This window comes from Typopeltis vanoorti, chromosome 24, assembly GCF_054136105.1.
Source record: "Typopeltis vanoorti isolate ZY-2024b chromosome 24, IOZ_Tvanoo_1.0, whole genome shotgun sequence".
NCBI classification, from domain to species: domain Eukaryota; kingdom Metazoa; phylum Arthropoda; class Arachnida; order Uropygi; family Thelyphonidae; genus Typopeltis; species Typopeltis vanoorti.
The window spans coordinates 17,463,503-17,479,854 of record NC_143572.1 but is presented as its reverse complement, the minus strand read 5'-3'; the positions used below and the strand labels follow the sequence as shown (position 1 = coordinate 17,479,854).

Below are 16,352 nucleotides of genomic sequence, written 5' to 3'. Positions count from 1 at the left end.
AAGATATAAATTATCGCAGCATATTATCTCCAGCTTTATTCTGTTGCAATCGCTACAGAACATGTCTCCTGTAATCTTTCACCAGGACCTTTCTTGTAACTGTTCACTTTCTCATGTGGAGTCAGAAGCCTTTTTAGCATTCTATTTCTACTCCCCAGTCATATTTAACATATATATTTCTGAACTAACATTTGTTCCTTATCATCTCTATACCCTATTATGCTGAAATGACATGAATTCCACACCTGGCAAGTCTATTCATCTTATTCCAGGAAAGTTATTGCATGTAACTAAGTATCCTCTAAGATAATGGATAAGCTTATCAACTGACAACTTTTTCATCATCTGAAGAATTGCCAGCTGATTGTGACCACCAGTATGGATTCAACCATTCAAGATCTACAGTAAATCTTCTATCCAACAGTCAGTTGGATAGAAGATTTACTGTGAATCTTGAATGTTGTTCATCTCTGGGCATATGCCATGGAAAGTTATGGAGTTTCCATGCCCAGAGAGATGATATTTTTAATGCATTTCATAGTGCATAGGATAGATGGCTGCTCTTCAAATTTCCATCTTATGATATACCATCTGGTGTTGCTTGAAGTTCAAAGATATAACTGGAAGGAGACCTCCACAGAACTTAGGGAATGTAGACTGAGCCTTCTAATCTAATGTTCAATCTTCACGATCCCATGGCTGGCTCCAGTAGTAGGAAGGCATCAATCTTGTTACTGAATGAATTGGCAATTTGAGATTTAGCTGACCAAATTGGCTTAAGCCAAAAACAAGATGATTCTGATTGGGGTATTGCCCAGTTAAATAAGGCCTCAAACTACAAGGCCCCTTAATGTTTTCATTAGGGAATCGGGGCCAACAGTAAAAAGTCAGCTACTGGAACAAGCTCAACTCTACATTAGCTAATTGACCATCAGCTTAGATAATCAGCTGATGCCTTTTTATTCCCTTTTAGGAAGTCGGTGGTCTTTAACCCTGTCTAGCTTTTAGAGACTGAGTTCGCAGTTCAATCTCCACCAGTAGTCCATTAGAGATAGCTGGCCCCTGACTATCACTAATTAAAAGCAGCAACCGATGAAGAGATGGCTAACAAGTGCGGGCATCTCTTGGTACTACTAACCGTAACAAGATGTGTTACTGTCTGAAGTAATGTGGATGGTTGATTTTCTTGAGTTTACAGGATGAAAAACCGGAATTTCTGGCAGAAAAAACTTGTTTGGGCAGCCTAGGGCAGAAGATGCATTAAAACTTATCATTAAAAAAAAGCAGAACTGGAAGAAGAGTTAGAGGAATGCTCTTGCTGATTGCTCAAACTTCCTCTACACACCGAAGTGGAAATCTTTGCAGATATTTGGTTTAATTACCTGATAAAGTGTTTGAGTTTGTTTTAATAACTCAGTGGGAAAATAATAGAGAAAATTAGCTGATTAGAATTGCATTAAGAAGTTAGACTTCATTTTTGGATATTGGTCCTTAATGCAAAGGGGATCTGATGAGAGCACCTTCTTAATAGGTTGATAATGAATTAGTGAGAATACATTTTCCAAATTTTGGAATACGTAACCCATTTTCATTAATGAAACCATCAGTGTGTTAAATTTTAAGAAGCTGATTGACTGTATTATGTAAACTTACCTAAATTATCATAATCATTATCAATTTTCTGATATGTGTCCTTAAGGGATGTTCAGGCTACGTACTACCAGATTAAGTTTACTTTATAATTAATCTCCTATCAAAAATATTATCTCCTATAATTATAAGATCCTCTGGTACTGATCTGATATCAATTCCAGTCATGGACCATTTTGGACAGATGGTCCATGAATGGAATTAATCTCCTATCAGAAATAAGGCATTTCTAAGTGAATCAATCTACCTATACCTTGGTCTTCCTCTGGGTTTCTTTCTTGCCATCCTAGCATCAAATACCTGTTTTGCTAACCTTTTCTCACTCATTCTATTTAATTGGCCATATATCACCTTAAATTAGCTCTGCTGACATATTTTTCACTGCTAATAATGTCAAGTTCCTTTCTAATATCTTCATTTTTAATATGATTCTGCCTTTGATGCCATCAGTTCACTTCCCTAATTTATCTCAGAATCCTCATATCTGTGATCTGTAGTCTTTGATCGAGTACTTTATTACTAACCCAAAACACCAAACTACTAGTTTGGTGTTTTGGCTAATTTCTCTCTTATTCCATATAAATTTATTCAGTTGGCTACCCATCATACCAGCTTTGCTTATTCTCTTGTCTATTTCCAGATTTAACCTGCCATTTTTCACTAAAAACTGTGCCTGAATAGCTGAAATGTTTTACTTGTTCTATAGGATCTCCATTCAGAATGTAGCTGAGGATTTCTATATTCCTGCCTATTTTCATAATTTTGGTCTTTTTATTGCTGATTTTCATGATAAATTTGTTACAGCTATTATTCAATTTAGTTAGAGAATCCTGTAGACTGACATGTGTTTAGGAGTACAACATCATCTGCATATATATGCCAGCCTGGTTGTCCAAGTGGTTAGAGATGGAAGATAATGTGCATCCTTGTCTTACCCCTGATTTTACATCAAACCATCTTCCTGTATTTCTTTCAATTCTAACTCCTTTTTTTGCTTGTTTGGGATATATGTTTGCTACTTTTGTTCTTAGTCCCTTGATAGTGACCATGTTATGATAACTCTGTCCTCTGGTACTGATCTGGTATCAATTCCAGTCATGGACCATTTTGGACAGATGGTCCATGAATGGAATTGATTAGAAAATAGCACCCCAGTCTTCTTTCTAAGTTTATTCCATCCATCAAGGGAGGGGAATTATATATATTTTTTCACAATTTCTTTTATTGCTTGTGGAGATTATGTGGGTCTCTTATAGATAGTTGTACATCATGTTGGCTACTTATAAACTACATTTTGTTGCTTCAGTACTGTGCACCACAGATGCGAAACCTCCTCAACATTTCTGCACATGTCAGAAGAAGGTGAATCCATTCCGATAATAGGGTAATCAATGTGTTTCATGGGATGAGTGTTTTTTATTATATGTCAGAAAATTAGCTTTTCTTTTATGAAAATTCTAGTTTTTGAAGTGGTAACTGTTTTGCTTGTACAACAGTTGGAAAAGTTACATATAAATCATGTGATTTCACCTATTGGTAACGAATTCATACATCGCCTTATTCCTTTCTCCCCTTCAACATGAATTGACTCTTCTTGGCACATTGCCAGCCGAGGGTCCCGGATCTGTTGTTGGGCAGTACATCCATTGAGTTCTTTCTCTTTGTGCTTATTGTCCCTCTTACATTTAACATTATTATTTTTTAAGTTTTCTAATTATAAGTTAAATTCTGGATAGTTTACTTGCTTATTTTGCAAGTTTAGCGTCTTTTTTTTTATTTATTTGATTGCTTTTTTTCTCCCCTTTACCCAACAATGCTGGCCTAGTTGGCCGAGTGGCTAGCATGTCCACTAAAGAGGCTGCAGGTTCAAATCTCGCCACGGGCATGGATGTTTGTGATTGTCCTACAAACTCTGTGTGGAAATGGAATCTGCGATCCACCACTTATTCTAGCAGAAGATTTCACTCCCAAAACACTGTGAGGTACGGGGAGTTACCATACAACGTCTACTGACATCAAATGTGATTTTTTTTTTTTTTTTTTTTGATAGTAAGTTTTTTGCTTGATTATGAAGTAAATTATATTTAACAAGAAATTATATATATTATATATATTTTATCCTTGATTATTCAGGTTACTTCACATGCAAACTTTTGTTTGCATGTGAGAGTAACTTAATGACTATACTACTTGTATATGGAGGAAAATGACCTCACATCGCATTGTCCAACTATCACATAATGCACAACACACTTCCTTTCAGATGTCTGTATATTTCCATTCATCAGGAAGGATCACAATCCAGACTGGTTTCGATCTTTGCTGAGGTCTTCTCAGTGGGAGCTGGACTAGGGGAGAGATACTGAGAGCTAAATGAATGGTGGAGATCATATTTCCATATACAAGTAGGAAGACAGTGCACTACCATATTTTCAAAATACTCTGGATGGAATAAAGTTGTAGCATGTGAAATAACTTTACAGTTTGGAGGCAGATGACTTCACCCCAGATTGCCTTAGTATTTCATAGTTCCTTTTAGATGTGTATTATGGAATACAATTGCATTATAGGAAGGGGCAATTTGATGCATTGCCCCTTCATGTACAAAGTAGCATGTTGTGAAGTTACTTCACTTGCAAACTTTTCTTTGCTTATTCTTGGGTAAAGGATAATAAAAATATAACGTGTTAAGTGTAATTAATTTTGTAACCAAGTGAAAATAACTTGTTATATCTATCTCTCATCTAGTGTATTTTGTTAATATGGTGATACACCATTTTTCTACTTCTATATTTGTAAGGAAATATGACTTCAGTTTGATTTAGCTCTCACTTTCTTGTTAAGTTTTAGCTCTTACTGATGAGATCTCAGCAAGTTAAAAATGAGTTTGGGTAGTGACCCTTCTGATAATGCATGGCAATATACACTTCTGAATGGAAGTGTGCTGTTCATCATGGTATGCTAAGGCAATGTGATGGGAAGTTATCTGCCTCTGTATACAAGTAGGCTAGTTGTGAAGTTATTTATGTGCAAACTTTGTTTTCTCATGCTTGGGTAAAGGATAAAATAAAGAATATAATTTCTTGTCAAGTATGATTTATTTTTCTTTGTTTCTGGGAGGGTTGATTTTGTTTTCTTTCTTTTTGTGTTTCTGCAAACAAAACCTCTAGGTCCTACCAGTGTTTCTGTTTTGAATTTCTTCTTTAGTTTAGCTGCAAAACTTCTAACTGGAGGAAGTTTCATAGCTCTTTTGCTTATTGTATCAGTAGTTTGTGGAGTTTGTCTTCTCAGTGTTGTCTCTTTATTTTCCTTTCTTTTTTTATTTTTTCTTCTTTCTTTGCCTCTTTTTTTTTGTTTGTTTCTTATCTCCCTTTCCATCTGTTCTGTACTTTTCTAGTCATGGCGAAAGTGTGCTAAGGTAAGTGATTATGACTGGCTCTTTGAATTCACATTAATATAGCTCCTCTTTCTTTGATTTTTTTAAATTAAATTTTCAAATTGTAATGCAGCGTTCAACTTCATTCCATATTTCTCTCCTTTTTTATTTTTTATACAAGAGTTACTCTTATTGTAGTGTTCGATTGTTCTTCTGTAATATTTTCTCTTGTTACACTCTTCTCCTTTTCTTCACTCTCTCCAATTGCATTGCTCTTTCATTACCTTTCTGTTCTTCTTTTGGGTTTTGGTTTTCTTTAGTTGGATTTTGTATTCTTTGTATTGTGCTTCCAAGACTTCAGTTGCAGCTTGTTAGTTCCTTTTAGCTAGACTCTCTTGTTCTAGAATTGGATCCCCTTGCCCTCCAGTTTGATAATCTTTTTCCTCACTTGTATTTTCTTGACTTTAATTTAGAATTCTCTTGCAGGGTGATTTTCTGACCCTTGTCATCTGTTATTATTATTTTATCTTTTTGTTGTTCATTCTTTGGTGTATTGTTACCTGCTTTTTTTTTCCTGCTTCTCTTTAGTGCTGTCCATCATAGTTTGCCCTATTCCCTCCCCCCTTTTTTTTTTTCATTACACTGATTTATTGGGCTCATTCTTTCTGTTCTGTTTTAGTTGAATTCTTTAGCATGTCTAATTTTGTCCTTTTTTTGTGACACAGTGGAACTCAATCACTTTGTATTTTTTATTTTATAGTGTTTACTTAGATAAATGTCAAAACTGTTAGGATAAAAACTATAAATGGCATGGATCTTTGTAGTCAAGGTCTAGCATTTTGGCTCTGTATGGCCTATTTCTCTGCAGTTGGATATGAGTAAATAAAGTGGCTGTTACTTTATGCTTCCTCAGGGAATTCGATACTAGTATCAAATTCCCTGAGGAACTTAATTCTTCATAATGTAGTTATTACTGTTATGGTCACTTGAGTATGATGTAATTAGGTATAGGTTTCTCTATTTGCATTAGTTAATTGTGGTGGTCTTAGTGCCTGTGTTTAACTTTTAAAGCTTCATTTTGAATATTAATTACTTTGTAATTTGTACAAACTAATTATTATGCTGTTAACAGATACTACACTGTAATTTTTGCCAAAAGATCAAACGGCATCATCAGTGGATGCTGAACTTTTGAATTTTGAGACTGAATTGATGGTTATTTCAATGGCAGAAGTCATATTTTATATGTATATATATAAGTAACAATATGTATAATGCAATACATTATGATCTCACCATAATATATTGCATTATAAATATTTGTTGAAGGAAGTGTGCTGTACAAAGAAGTCAGTAAGAAGTATTATTTTTGAAGAAATTACAATGCATTGTTATTATGCCATCCGGTCATTTTTGACTCTTCGTAATCTTGTGGACAAACGCATCTCACTCGGCCCTTTGTCCTTTCAGCAATTGTAAGTTCAAATTGATAAGTTTTTTTATGTTGTCTGTCCAACTCTTTTGTGATCTTCCTCTTCTTCTCATTCTTTCAATCTCCAACATAACTGCCTTTTCCAATGATTCATCAGCTTGCATAATATGTCCAAAGTACATCAACTTCTGTTTAGCGATCATCACCTCCAAGGAGCATTCTGTCTTTATAATCTCTAAAACATTCTTATTGGTCATTTTTGCAGTTCATGGGATTCTTAATAGTCTCTTCCACACCCATCATTCAAATGAATCAATTCCCTTTCTGTCTCTCTTCTTAATAATTCAGCTTTCACACATCATTATTGGAAATACCAGTTAGAATTGCTTTGACAATTCTAACTTTCATAGCCTTATTCACACCTCTATCTTTCATAATTTTTGTTAGGTTTAACATCACTTTTTTCTATCCTTCCTATGACTATCCTTCTTTTAATTTCATCTTCATATTTACCATCAATTCTGATTCTGGACCCCAGTAAATCATAACTTTCAATGATTTCTATTTCATCTCCCTCTATTATAAATGAATTTAAATTGCCAGAAGCCATCACTTTTGTTTTGCTAATGTCTAAATTAAGCCCGGCTTTGTTACTTTCCATCTTAACTAATAGAATCAACCGCTCCAGATCTTCAGATCTTAGCTATTCTCATATATTCACTATAAATATTAAAAAGTTAGGGCAACAGTATACAACCCTGCCGCACCCCTTTTTCCACTTGAACACTGCCTGTTTCTCCAAAGATTGTTTTTACTGAAGCTTCTTGGTTGTTATACAGCTCTCTTATCAAGAGAATTAGATGCTTAGTAGTTCCATTGATCTCATTACAATCCACAGTCTGTTCTGATCAACACAATCAAAAGCTTCCTTATAATCGATAAAACAGCGCATGCTGAATTACAATAACTTTAATTAATACTTCCGATATTTCAGCAAAGTCAAACTGCCATCATCATCAACAGGGAAAACACAGAACAGTGGTATACATTAATGCCTGCCCTAACCCTGAGTAAATGAGGAAGAACGAAGGCAAACATAGTTGGCCTTGGATTCCTGAACGGTGTTCCTTGGTGGGCTAAATTGAGTGGGCTTGGTCAATGGGCTGAAGATCCGAGGATGAGTAATTTCCAAATTTGGGGCAGTTTCATGTATCCAAGTCCAGAACAGCCCTAATTGTGGAACTGGATGTAGTCCATATGTTTAGAAATTCTGATGTAGAACAATTTGCAACTGCAAGGGACCTGGTAAACACCTAGAAGTTCTAGGGAATGTGTTGTATTTCTTTAGGATTTTTGTTAATTTTTTTCAGATGTGCTGGGGATATATGAAATGGTGATATATTTCATCTAGTCTCTTCTTGAGGTGGTTGTTGCAGTTATAGGGTTTTGATATTTTTTGGATTTGGTGGCATTTGTAGCCCTTGTTGAGAATGGGTCAAGTTCAGTAGTTAGGGAATAGTTATTATCAGAACAAATTAATTTTGTTTTATAGAGTTTTATAATCCAATATTGTTGAGAGGAAGGATGTGTGACTGTTGGCGAATGTATCTACTAGTATGTATGGGTTTTCTGTAAACGGAGAAAGCCAGGAATCCATCAACCTGGCATGTAATCAGTGTCTAAGAAGAGGAGACTGTTATTGTTTTCCTCGTCTAAGTTGAACTGGATTCTTGGATGTTGATTGTTTAGATGTGTTAAGAAAATGTTGAGAGTATCCATGCTGGCCAAATGGAGAACATGTCATCTACATAATCAACAGTTGGTTTATGTGAGGCAGAGTTTAAGGCTTTCTTTCTTCAGGACTTCATGAAATAGTTGGGTAGGGGTGGAGAAAGTAGTCCCATCTATCTCTTTGTAGAATTTTTCTTGCCAAATGAAATAGCCCGAGTTCATGGCGAACTGAAGCAGGGCTGAGATATCAGGAGTAAAAAAAAAAAAAAACTTGAATAAGGTCTGTATTCACTAATGTCTTTAAGCAGGACATTAGTGAGTAGAGAGTAGACATCAAAACTGACCATTATGTCAATGTGGGAGTGTAAGGTTTTCTATACTGGCTTTAAAGTGGGCTGAATTTTTATTTGTAAAGGAATGTTGCCACTATTTTGTGAGAGCAGTTTGGCGAATTGTTTGTCTAATTTTTATGTGGGTGAGTCAGTGCAACAGTGGGGTTTAATGGCACATTTTGTTTATGGATTTTTGGTAGCCCATATATCTGGGAAGAGAGGAGGTCTAGAGTTATATGATCTTAGTTTATTGCAGAATTTAACAGGCCAAGAGTGTCCTTTTTTAAGGAACCCCTGTGAAGTGTTCTGATTGGTGTATTGGTGGGATTATATTCTGAAGGAAGATAGGTAGAGTGGTCCCCAAGCAGAGAGGCAAGCTTACCTGTGTAACCTTTTTGGTTTAAAACTACTGCAGCATTTTCCTTATCCACTTTGGTAATTACTATTCTGTTGTTTTTTATTTCCAATAGAGCTTCATATTCTTTTCTTGAGAGGTTGCTTTTCGGTTTTGCATGTATCAGCACACTGTGACTATATTTGGTTGGGGTTGGCTATATTTTCAAATATATTTTATTTTATATTTTCAGATTTGCTCTTAAATTTATAGACATGATGATGTGATGTAATTGAATGAAAAAATGTTGAGAAAAATTTTTGTATATTTGTTGATTGAAATTCAGAAAAATTCCACTGTCAAAATTTTATGCTATCCTGTTTTTACAGGCTTCAGATTTATTGCTTTATGAAATGTAGATTTTATAGAGATTTATTTACATTTGTAAATCTACTTCTAGCTTAATAGTGATTATGAACTGAAATACTGATATTTTGATTACCACATGTATTTGTACATACAATATGCTTCCACTATTTAATACGTCACTTAATTTCTTTTCTCTGCTAGGATGATCAAAATGTTTATAAATTGAGTACTCACATAAAGCTCCAAGAAAAACCTTCTTCTGGAAAGATTTTTAGTGCATGCCGAAAGATAACATTTAGTCAAAATACTGATGAAAGTGAGCAAGAAGTAAAACAGGAAAGTGAAGAGGAAGCTGCTTGCCCTGCTAAGAGACGAAGATGCATTTCAGAAGATAATCCTTCATCCTTGTGTTCAATGCATGCAGATAAAAACTCTCAGTTGCCAAGAGAGAGAAGAAGTCGTAGCGAATCCCCCATTGGAAATGTTGCTGTACCTTTGCAAATAGGCCAAAAACGAAGCCGAGAAGCATTTCAGGCTATTCAAACACTAAAACCAATAAAGGAGTTATGCAGTTCTAGTGAGGTAGAAAAGAAAACTGAAATTTTATCAGCATCAAAAGGAAGCACAAATTCTGGGAGAGACAAAATAACTGAAAAAATTGTTGCAGAAGAATGTACCACTGAAGAAAATGATATTTCTGAAGAACAATGTGATGATTGGGCTCTTCAGCTTTCTGTTTCTGAGGCAACACAGTCATTTCTTCAGAGTCTTCAGGATTCTTCCTCTTCTGATTCTTCTTCTTCTGAAGGTATATTAGAATACTTTTTCAGTTTTAATTACTTTAAGGAATAATGTTTGCTATGCGCACGCGCGCACACACACACACACACGCACACACAAAAGTGCTTAGGTTCCTGAAACTTTTACCTTTTCATTCATTTTTTGAGCACTCTATCATATGTTAACATAATTTAGAAGGGTATATTCGAAGATACCTCAAACTGGGGAAGGAAAAGATATATGCAGAAAGGTGTTTTATGAGGCACACAGAGATTAAAACATCTCATCCTCTTCAGCATGCTAGGCTCAGTGATCTGTCACAGCCAAGTAACTTTGCTCTGTAGATTGAAACATAATTAATGTTATGATACCAGAAATTAATCCTTTCTGTCTAGAGAAAGGATAGCAGAAGTTAATCCTTTCCAAAGTCTGGCTGTTAATTGTGGGATGACAAACCAATTTTCTGGAAGAATAAATCCTGCTACTTCCATATTAGACTGGCTAACTCACTTTTAGATGAAAAGTCCTAATCTTTACGTGCTGGATGGAATTTGAACCTAGGTTGTTTGGCTGAACTGTATCATATCATCATTAATGACTGGATTAGGAAGGCTCATTACCTTTTTAATGAGATATAGATTCACCTTTGGCTTGTATCACAGTATTTAGTCTGTGTAACAAACTTTCTGTGTACTGATTAATGAAATCAACTTGTATTATCTATAAAGGTTGAACATTTGTGAGGTGAAGTGGGAGAAATCATCCTTGGAGGCAAACATCACTGGTAGAACTCCAGACATTTCATTATGCTTCATCTGACAAATGTTCAGCCATGTTTCCGTTGAGCTCTGAGATGTTATACTCAAACCATGCCGGTGTATGTTGTCTTCATGGAAAGGTTTAACTCTTTATCTTAAAATTCCCAGAAGTATAGAATTATCAGTCTGGAAGAAGAGAGAGATATCCCTCTCCATTTTTGGTAGTATCATAAAAACCTGCTTCACTAATTCTATTTCACAAAAATCATCATTGGGAGATGAAATGGAAGACCTGCCAGATTCAGGTTCTTCTCCCATCCTATGAAAACACACTGTAGAAAATTCATTACTCCAAAATATCTATTCTCACTAATTCAGACTCCAGTTTGTGTAGTATAAGCATCATTACATCTGTCAATGAGCATGAACTCTTATTATCAGAAAGTTGTCCTCGTTCCATTCCTATGTCTCTCTTCCGGTGATAAGACTTAAGCAGTCTATTTAAGCATGCTGTCATTTCTTTTGCACTTGTAGCACACAGGCTCACATCTCTTCTGCCCACATTGAGATTTCTTATTATCCGAAATGCTTCAAATTCATCTGTCTCTATTCATATCTTGAAATATGAAACAGCAGTCAGGAGTGCCTATCAATATGCTTGTGGTAGAAAAATTTGCGAGAAATTCGAAATGTGAAAAAACACCACAAATTCTTAAGATCTAGTCAGAAGGTTGAATTGTAGATGATTGGAGACTTGATCTCCTGTTACTCTATTATAAAAATAAAAGTAAAATATGAAGATTATCTGTGTTCTTCCCTTTCTCAAAATTAGATGAACACATAATCACTTGTTCTCAAGATACCTAATGCTCTTGCCCCTTTCTTGACCACACAAACTTAGATGTAATTATGTATATATATATATGTGTGTGTATATATATATATATATATATATATATACACATGTATTTGTCTGCTATAACAAAACAGATTTTTCTCTCAGTGAGTGAGTGTAACAGTTTACCTGTTGAGGTGGTGAGTGCATCCACTGTGAATGAGTTTTAAGAAAGCGCATGACAACTAGTGTGGGTGATGGTCTCCCTTGGAAGGCTCAGATAATAATGATAATATTCCACTTAATTCGGCAGTACATATACTAAAATTGGAATGAGACAGAGAATATTATCATGGTGATGATGTGACTGTGCAAGGATAATGCATAAAATGATGCTGTCCAGATTTGTCAGAGGCAAGATTGGATTGAAAGGATAGATCGAGGCTGATCACTGAAAAATTAAGTATACCCAAGCTCACTTATACTTGGTAAGGTGACCACTTGAGAATACTGCTGGATGCTTCTGGTATTTTTGAAGCAAGTGACCAAGATAACAGATCTGTGGAATGCTATTGAGGATAGGTTGAAAATTTTTGGATTAAAGAAATTGGTTAGACAGAAAAGGTGACATATAATACAAACATATAAGTTATTTAAAGGTTTTCATGGTTGTGCAACTGACTACAAGCAGCTTCTCATCAATCTGTTGCACGCTTTAGCTCAAAATTTATTCACAGGCACCTCATCTGCTTCTTTTGTCTTTTTTCTCATTTTTTGAAACATCATCATCATCAAATTCCTGATATGTACCCTTAAGGGGTGTACAGGATATTATAGTACTACATGAAAAATTTACATCATTACTAACTTCCTATCTACAATTTTCCTCCCTCCAAATCAGTCTATTACTTGTCAAAAATCCAATATTATCATTATCAGATCCTATATTTCTATCGTCTAAGGCACATTGTACTGTATCAATCCACCTATATCTTGGTCTTCCTCTGGGTCGTTTTTTTTGCCAACCTGGCAGAGAACACTTGTTTTGCAAATCTTTCCTCACTCATTCTGTTTAAGTGACCATACCACCTGAGATTAGCTCTGCTAACGCACTCCTGAATGCCGACAATGTCAAGTTCTTTCCTAATATCCTTGTTTTTAATATGATATTGCCATTGATGCCATCTGTTTACGCCTCTAATCTTTCTCAGGACTGTCATATCTTTGGTCAAGTGATTTACTTCTGACCTAGCTCTCAGATCCATAAGTTAAAACTAGTTTGAACACTGTCTTGTATACAGCTAATTTAATGTTCCGACTAATTTCTCTCTTATTCCATATGAATTTATTCAATTGACTTCCTATGATACCAGCTTTGTTGATTTTGTTGTCTATTTCCATATTTAATTTACCATCTTCACTAAAAATCGTGCCTAAGTAGCTAAAACGTTTTACTTGTTCCACAGGTTCCCCATTCACAACACAGTTGACATTTTCAATAATTCTACCTATTTTCATTGTCCACATAAAGCAAAGAGCTGACATTAACATCTCCAATTCGGATATCATATTTAATACCACTTTCCTTCATGATGTGATCCATATAGATAATGAATAACATCTTTGTCTTTTTAATGCTGACCTTCATACCATGTCTACTACAACATTTATTCAATTTAGTCAGGGAATCTTGCAAACTTGTAGCAGATTTATTCAGAAGTATAACATCGTCCACATAAAGCAAAGAGCTGATATTAACATCTCCATTTCTGATATCATGTTTAATACCACTTTCCTTCATAATGTGATCCATATAGATAATGAATAACATCTTTGTCTTTTTAATGCTGACCTTCATACCATGTCTACTACAACATTTATTCAATTTAGTCAGGGAATCTTGCAAACTTGTAGCAGATTTATTCAGAAGTATAACATCGTCCACATAAAGCAAAGAGCTGACATTAACATCTCCAATTCTGATATCACGTTTAATACCACTTTCCTTCATAATGTGATCCATATAGATAATGAATAACAGAGGGGATAATGTACATCCTTGTCTCACACCAGATTTAACATTAAACCATCTTCCTGTACTTCCTTCAATCCTAACTGCTGATTTACAACTCAAACAAAGACTAAGTATTGCTTGATATAGTGCCCCATTGACACCATATAACTATAGCGTATTGAATAGATTCTCTCTTGGCACCTTGTCATATGCCTTTTCCAGATCGACAAAACTTAAATACAGATCTTTGTTATATTCCCATGCTTTCTCGACTATTTGTCGTAAAGTGAAGATCTGATCCTGACAGCCTCTAATTGGCCTGAATCCAGCTCATTCTTCACTAAGCTTTTCTTCCACGATTCTTCTCAACCGCTTCTCAAGTATACTTGCATAGATCTTACCAGGAACACTCAGTAGGGAAATACCTCTGTAATTCTCTCATTGAGTTTTATTTCCCTTTTGATATATGGGCACTATTAGAGCTGTAGTTCAATCATCTGGAATTCGCCCCTCTGTCCAGGCTTTCTGAACTGTGCAGTGCAGCCATTGCACGACTTGTATGCCACCATACTTCAGTATTTCTGGTCGAATATCATCTACTCCTGCCGCCTTTCCACATTTCAAGCCTTTGATGGCTTTTTCTACTTCAAGAATGGATATGTATTCCTGACTGTATGCCTGTTGAGTGTTTTTTGCCACTGTGCTATCACTGCTTGTTTCATTTAGCAATTTTTCGAAGTAATTACTCCATACTTCAAGGATATCTTTTTTCTCCTGTTTTCATGTCACCTTTGTCATCTCTAATTCCTTTTACAGCACTCTTTTTTCCATTTCTAAGCTTCTTCAACAACTTCCAGAATATCTTACCACCTTCTTGATATTTATTTTCTATGTTCTTGCCAAAGTCCTACCATGACTTTTGTTTAGCTAGTTTTACACAGTGTTTAGCTTTCTTACATTTGTCTCTGTATTCTCTAAGAGCAAAAGCTGACTTATTTGACAGGAACTTTTGATATGATTTCTTCTTTTCCTTCACTGCCTCTTTAACTTCCTGTGTCCACCATGGAGTCCTGATTTTTCTATTCTTGCAGACAACCCCACCACATGCCTCTCTGGCTGAATCAATCAGGTTTTTCTTCAAGAGTTGCTATTGAATCTCCGAGGTTTGGTTCCTATTCTCAAACTCTTTCATTTTTTCTTCAATAATCTTTGTGTATTTTAGTCTACATCTCACACCTGAGAGCTGCTCAACTTTTATTCGCTTTAAAACTTTCTTACATGTTGTTCTTTTCAATATAAAATTTACTTTTATCCTGCTCAAGACTGAATAGTGATCACTTCCAATTTCAAATTCTCTGTACACTCTGATGTCTTGCACCAGGGAGAAAATATCACTATCAACAATAACAAAGTCAATGAGACTTTTCTTATTCCTTGCCTCTTCTCTCCATGTGAATTTGTGCACATTTTTATGTTGGAACATGGTGTTAGTAATAACCAGTCCATGTCCTGAGCAGAAATCCAACAGGTATTTGCCATTATTATTAGCTTTGCTCTTTTCTCCAAATCTTCCCAAAATATTTTTGTATGTCTGACAATCATTTCCTACTCTGCTATTCAGGTCCCCAACTTTTCATTTTTCATTGTATCAGTTGCTTTTTCTAAAGCCTCAAAAAATTCCTCCACTTCTACCTTAATAGAACCTTCTGTGGGACCATAGGCACAAATAAGTCTCATTGTCCAGTTCCCCATTCTCATATTTGCCCACATCACTCTACTTGAGGCTGCCTGCCATTCAAGAAGATTAGCCTCGTATTTTGTGTTGAATACTATGGCTACTCCTTCTTTTCCTTTATTATTATTGCCTGAATATAACATTTTATATTTATTGCTCAGAAAGATCTCACCAGTTTTTGTCTTTTTTGTTTCAGTCACCCCTATTATGTTGATCTGGTACTTATCTAATTCCTCAGCTAGCTCCATTTCTTTGCCATTCAGGCTTCTTATGGTGATAGTACCGATCTTCAACTCTGGTGTTGAGTTGGAGTGTGCTTTCGGATTTGTTCCAGTAGCTGACTTTTCTCTTTTTGCCCTGGTTCCCTGCCGAAAACAACGGGGGCCTTGTTTAACCGGGCAACTCCCCAGCTGGCATGAAATTTTGTCATGTTGTACCATCGTTTTTTATTTTCGTTAACCGATAAGAATACAATTTGGTTGGCTAAATCCCAAATTGCCAGCCTATCCCCTTTCGTTCAGTATCCAGGTAGATACCCAACAGGATGCACCACGAGAAGGTGAGGATTGGACATTAGGTCAGAAGCCCTGGTTGGTTCTCCACAGTCCTTTTAAGGCTATGTGGAGGTCTCCTCTCAGTTATACAGCTTTGACCCTTAAGCACCCCTTTCCTTTCCCTAAATCATTTTTTTTTTCCAGTGAATGCAGTCTCCAGTCCTTAGTTAAATGTATTAATGCATTCATTTTCTTTCTTCCAAATTACTTATCCACACATGGCACTGTTGTGTTATAGCATTTGTGATTTCTTGTGTGTGAGAGTGATTAAAACACTTTGGCTTAAAGGGAACTTATATGTAGAAATATATGGGATATATAGATAATTAGTTAAATTTAATAATTTTTTTTAATATCTAAAAATGTTTGCAAATTGGCAGTTAGAACTGAAGTATTTCAAGCTGTTTGATCTTAATTTGGGTATTACCCATTTTGCACCTATCACTTCTGTT

At 35.5% G+C, this 16,352-nt stretch overlaps 1 protein-coding gene across 4 annotated transcripts in view; it reads left to right on the top strand.

Moving 5' to 3' along the window:
• LOC150092959 (uncharacterized) overlaps window positions 1-16,352 on the top strand; it is a 538,308-nt gene that overhangs the window by 166,016 nt on the left and 355,940 nt on the right. For all 4 annotated transcript variants that reach the window (XM_090413661.1, XM_090413660.1, XM_090413659.1 and 1 more), the window contains one exon: window positions 9,426-10,032. In XM_090413661.1, the coding sequence (XP_090269787.1) occupies window positions 9,426-10,032 (607 nt within the window). The remainder of the gene's footprint in view (window positions 1-9,425; window positions 10,033-16,352) is intronic.